This window comes from Mauremys mutica, chromosome 16 (genome assembly GCF_020497125.1).
Source record: "Mauremys mutica isolate MM-2020 ecotype Southern chromosome 16, ASM2049712v1, whole genome shotgun sequence".
NCBI classification, from domain to species: domain Eukaryota; kingdom Metazoa; phylum Chordata; order Testudines; family Geoemydidae; genus Mauremys; species Mauremys mutica.
This window is the reverse complement of record NC_059087.1, coordinates 29551686-29557067: the sequence shown is the minus strand read 5'-3', so window position 1 is coordinate 29557067 and position 5382 is coordinate 29551686. Positions and strand designations below refer to the sequence as shown.

The 5382-nt window shown below is 63.0% G+C and overlaps 1 protein-coding gene across 1 annotated transcript; it reads left to right on the top strand.

Moving 5' to 3' along the window:
* Positions 1-3686: 3686 nt before the first annotated feature.
* Positions 3687-5082, top strand: LOC123351064 (apelin receptor-like). Its single transcript, XM_044990213.1, has one exon. It carries the CDS (start codon positions 3691-3693, stop codon positions 4771-4773), a length of 1083 nt encoding a protein of 360 aa, XP_044846148.1. The 5' UTR covers positions 3687-3690; the 3' UTR covers positions 4774-5082.
* The last annotated feature ends 300 nt before the right edge of the window (positions 5083-5382 follow it).

Below are 5382 nucleotides of genomic sequence, written 5' to 3'. Positions count from 1 at the left end.
CTCAGCAGCCATTGCTGGGCGGGGGGCAGGTTTTCTAAAGAGCTCAGCTCCCACGTGGGCACCTCAATAAGTGGCCTGTGCTCAGGGCCTCCACTGGATAGAGGAGGAGAGATGGGCTTAGGGAAAGAGAGAGGAACTACAAGGAACTAAGGATGTCGAGTGCTGAGCTCTGCTCCCATAGCTAGGATGTGCGCGGCGCTGGACGGACTCAAAAGGACCTGCCCCCAGGAGCCCCCAATCCAGGACAGATGGCAAACCACCCTGAGATGCCAATGACGGGCAGGGGCCCAGGACGGAGGGAAGGGGCTCCCAGCCCTTCAGGGCGAATATGTCAGTGAAGTCAACTTGTTTAGAGAAGGTTAGCAAAGCTCCACCGAGCAGGAATAAAGGGGCCATAATAACCTCACGCTGTTCCTGTCGGCTCAAAGGCAGCAGGGGCACATGGCTTCCACTCCAGGTTTGCAGCAGGCCTGGGCTGGAGTCTGGATTTTCATTGCTCCTTACGGCTGGGGTAAAAAAAACACGAGCGTCTGCTTTTACGCAGCAATGCCTTCACTGAATTCAAAACTAGATGTGAAACATTCCCCCAGGACAATAAATACACGGCACGCGAGAGCCGCCCTGCGCTGGAGGAAGCGGGATGCTAAGAATGGCTTTGCATCACTTTATGGCTTTGTGGGGGGTGGGGTAGGGGGGCAGTGATAACACTAAATGACTCCAGGCCGTGCCCTGTTCTCAGACAAGGCGGCACATACAGGCCCCGGACCTGCCAGCAGAGACACATGGCTGGCAGGATCATCCCATGTGAATCCGATGGCAGGATCGGGGCTGAGTTTCACAGGGGCTGAGCTCCAGCGGCTGCCCTTGGAAGTACAGGAAAGCCAGCGGTGCTGCGCATCAGGCCACATTTCGCACGAGTGCCGTCGAGGCTAATTCTGGACCCACTGCAAGCCTCACAATTTAAAATTCACGACTAATCAAATCTTGACTGCAAAAGCAATTACATCCACAGCCAGGTCAACCACCCACACGCCTCCTGCCCCTTCCCCCACTGTACCAAGCCAACCCACCCATTTTAACTCCAGCAGCCAGGCACTGGGCATGACAGATTCCTCCGCTCCGGGGCCGCGCCTTGCAGAGCGCCCCCTAGGAGTGCCTAGCACAGTAACAAGGAGAAAGCTCCACCCAGCCGTCACTAACCATTGGCTCTAATCCTCAGGATAAAGGCTCCAGAAAGAGATTTATCTTCTCGCCAGCCATCTTCCCCTTCTCCCCCGGATCCCAGGCTGCAGGCCTTAGCAAAACACTGCCCAAGGAAAGAAAAAACAAGCGTGCTTCCCCCAGCACTGAGAAAACACATTCAGGCCTCAGGTCCCCCGGGACGCTTTCCTCCCCGCAGCAGGCGGCCGAGGAGCGGCTCGCCCGTCTGCTCACTCAGCGGGCACTCGGCAAGCAAGCGCGTGGGTGTGAGAGTGTCCGGGAAAGGGCTGGGCGTGGGTTGTGTGCGGCTGCACTAAGATGTGGGTGTGCCGCGGGTGCAGGGTTATGGCCTTGCCGTCGCGGACCTTTTCCCTCTCAAACTCCTGCGCACGGCTGCCTCGGCTCAGATCGGAGCAGGGAAAAGTGGCTGGACCCACGGCCCTGTCGGCAGTAATTCTCGCCAGCGCTGCTCCTGGCAGAGCTCAGCGTGGGAACCTGCAGGCCAAAGGCTAGTTTAGATACTGTCTGCGTGTGTGTGATTGGGGGAATGTACATGTGGAGCAGAATGGGGGGGGAGGGTGTATCTGGGTGTCTGTGCCGTGTGGACAGATGTAGGGTGTGTGAGAGATGGAGGGTGTTGGAGCCCATGTGGTGTGGTTTGGGTGGGTGTACATTGTATGGGGGGGGGAGCCAGAGACTGTGTGCGTGGTGGGAGGGTGTATGCTACCTGCTGGGGGGGCAGGGGGGGGAATCAACAACCAGAATGAAAATGTGGGGGGGGGGTTGAATGCACTTGTGTGATTGCGGGTGGGGGAGGGGGAGGTTGTGTGAATGTATGCGTTGTGGGAGAGGGGAGAATGGGTGCACCTTGGAGTGTGCGTGCAGGAATGAGTGGGTGTGCTGTGAAGGGTGGATTTGTTTGGTTGTGTTGGGAGATGAATGTGTGTGTTATGATCTGTGTGTGTGTGTTATATTGTGCAGGGATATCAGGGTATGTGCTGTGTGTATGTGGGGGGGATATGAGGGTATGTGGTGGGTGTGGGTGTGTTATCAGCATTTGTGTTGTGTGTAGGTGTGTGATTTCCCAAGTTTGTGTATGTAAGACCTCCCCGTGGCAGAATGTGTGTGTGTGTGTGTGCGTGTGTGTGAAAGAGAGAGAGTCAGTCTAAAATATTCTGTGTGTGTGTGACTCCCATGGTAGTGTGTGTATGTGTATGTGTTTGTGTGACAGAGAGTCAGTCTAAAGGAGTGTGTGTGTGTATATGTTTGTGTGAGAGAGAGTCAATCTAAAGGACTCTGTGTGTGTGTGTCTCCTCCATGGCAATGTGTGTGTGTGTGAGACTCCCGTGGCAGTGTGTGTGTGAGTACACACATAAGAGGGATCCTTCCCTGTGTTGTGTGTGAATTCCAAAGGCACCATGTTATTATGAGACTCAGAGACAAAGGTTCCCCACCTCCCGACCCCCATAGCAGGGGTGGCTGGGCCCACGAGGTGGCTCCTACCAGTGCCAACAGATCACCCCAAAGCTCCCCTCCTCTGCCAGTGGAATTTTAACTTGGGGCTCCTGGGAGCCCTCTCCAGCACCTCACGGGTGCCTAGGGGAGCTGGGTATGTGGGATGTCTGAGCACAGGGAATAAGGTTTTTGGGAGGTGACAGTGTGTTGAGGGTGAGTGCGTGCAGCTGTGTGTTGTCTGTAGCGTGTGTGTGTTGTTGCTTGTGTATGTGTGTGTGTGTGTGTGTATGCTGTTGTTGCTGGGGGATGTGTGTGTGTGAGCACAGCATGCCATTATTGCTGGTGTGGGTATGTGCACTGGTGTTAGTGTGTGTGCACGCTGTGTGTGTGTGGATGTGCGCTGTTATTGCTGGGGTGTGCAGTTCCATCGGCACGGAACGGATCTCGCTCTCTCCCTCCCTCTGCCACCAGCCCCCGGCTCCCCGGTGTGGGGTCTGGAGCGATTCCACTCACCCCCCCAACCCAACCCAACCCAAGCAAACAGGAGCCTCCCTTGTTCCCTTTCTGCCTCTCTTCAAGCTTCGCTCTGTGCTGGGAGGCAGGGGGTGGGGAGAAGTGAGGTGCGGGGGGGGCAGGATTCTGGCCCAGGGTGTGCCTGGGGGGGTGGGCATGACGCTGGCCCGGGGTGTGCGGGGGGGGGGGCAGGATTCTGGCCCGGGGTGGGCCTGGGGGGAGCAGGACGCTGGCTCGGCGTGGGCCGGGGGGGGGGCAGGATTCTGGCCCGGGGTGGGACGGGGGGCGGGGGACGCTGGCCCGGGATGTGCCGGTGGGGGCAGGATTCTGGCCCGGGGTGGGCTTGGGGCGGGGGCAGGACGCTGGCCCGGGACGCCCGGCCCCCGGCGGGCTGGGCTGGGCCGGGCCGGCAGAGCGGCAGCCGGGGGTGGGTCTCCGGCCGCGCCGCAGGGGGCGGGGGGCAGTGGCGGGAGCCCCCTTATAGGCGGCGGGCGGGCGGGCGGCGGGGCGCAGTGCGGGGCCATGGAGGACGAGCCCTACTACTACTACGGGGAGGGGAACGAGAGCGGGCCGGGCGCGCAGTGCGAGTGGCCGGCGGACTGGGCCGTGTCCTTCTCGCTGCTGCCCGTGCTCTACATGCTGGTCTTCGTGCTGGGGCTGTCGGGCAACGGGCTGGTGATCTTCACCGTGTGGCGGGGCCCGCGGGCCAAGCGCCGCTCCGCCGACACCTACATCGGCAACCTGGCGCTGGCCGACCTGGCCTTCGTGGTGACCCTGCCGCTGTGGGCCGCGTACACGGCGCTGCGCTTCCACTGGCCCTTCGGCTCGGCGCTGTGCAAGCTCAGCAGCTACCTGGTGCTGCTCAACATGTTCGCCTCCGCCTTCTGCCTGGGCTGCCTCAGCCTGCAGCGCTACCTCGCCATCGTGCGCTCGCTGCCGCGCTCCCGGCCCGTGCGCCCCCGCGCCTCGGCGCTGCTGCCGCTGGCCGCGCTCTGGCTGCTGGCCGCCCTGCTGGCGCTGCCCGCCCTGCTGCTGCGCGACACGCAGCCCGGCCCCGACAACCTCACGGTCTGCGACATGGACTTCAGCGGCCTGGCCAGCGCGCAGAGCGAGCGCTACTGGCGCGGCGCGCTCAGCCTGGGCACCACGGCGCTGGGCTTCCTGCTGCCGCTGCTGCTCATGACCCTCTTCTACTGCTGCATCGGCGCCAGCCTGAGCCGCCACTTCCAGCACCTGCGGCAGGAGCGCGAGAAGCGGCGGCTGCTGCGCATCATCGCCACGCTGGTGGCGGTGTTCGCGCTCTGCTGGCTGCCCTTCCACCTGCTCAAGAGCCTCTACGTGCTCAGCGAGCTGGGGCTGCTGGAGCTGCCCTGCGCCTTCCTCGGCCTGGTGGTGCTGCTGCACCCCTACGCCACCTGCCTGGCCTACATCAACAGCTGCCTCAACCCCTTCCTCTACGCCTTCTTCGACCTGCGCTTCCGCGCGCAGTGCCGCCTGCTGCTGGGGCTGCGCCCGGCGCTGCGCGGCCCGGCCGGCTCGGGCTCCTCCACGCTCAGCGCGCAGACCCAGAAATCCGAGCTGCACTCGCTGGCCACCAAGGTGTAGCGGCGCCCGGCGAGCCGCGGCCGGACGCACTGGCGGGCTCGGAGCCCGCGGACGCTGCACAGGCGCCGCCGGGAGCTCGGCGCGGTTCCGAGGCGCTGGCTCGCTCCTGCGCCGGGGTCCGCAGCAGCAGTGCGGGAGAGCTGCCTCCGCGCCCGCTCGGTCCCAGCCCTGGGCCCTGCCCAGGGGGTCCGGGTTCCCCGCCCGCCCGGCCCGATTAGCGCCCGGGCGGGCTCGGCTCCGCAGGCCGGGAGCCCCCGGAGCTGGGCTGGTCCCTGCGGGCGGCTCCCTCCCTGTAAACCAATAAAATAGTTTTTCAGGAACTCTGCAGCGCTGGTCGGATTCTTGGTGGGGACAGGGAGAGCCCTGGGTCCGGTCGGGGGGTTCTGCAGGGTCCGGTTCAGGGTGTGAATGGTGGGTCCGGGGGCTGTGCGGGGTCCGGTTCGGGCTGTGCTCGGTCCGGCTCGGGCTGTGCTCGGTCCGGCTCGGGCTGTGAATGGTGGGTCCGGTTCGGGCTGTGAATGGTGGGTCCGGGAGCTGTGCGGGGTCCGGTTCAGGGTGTGAATGGTGGGTCCGGGAGCTGTGCGGGGTCCGGTTCAGGGTGTGAATGGT

Coding starts and splice junctions, on each gene's coding strand:
- LOC123351064 (XM_044990213.1), top strand. CDS start 3,691: ATGGAGGACGAGCCCTACTACTACTACGGGGAGGGGAACGAGAGCGGG.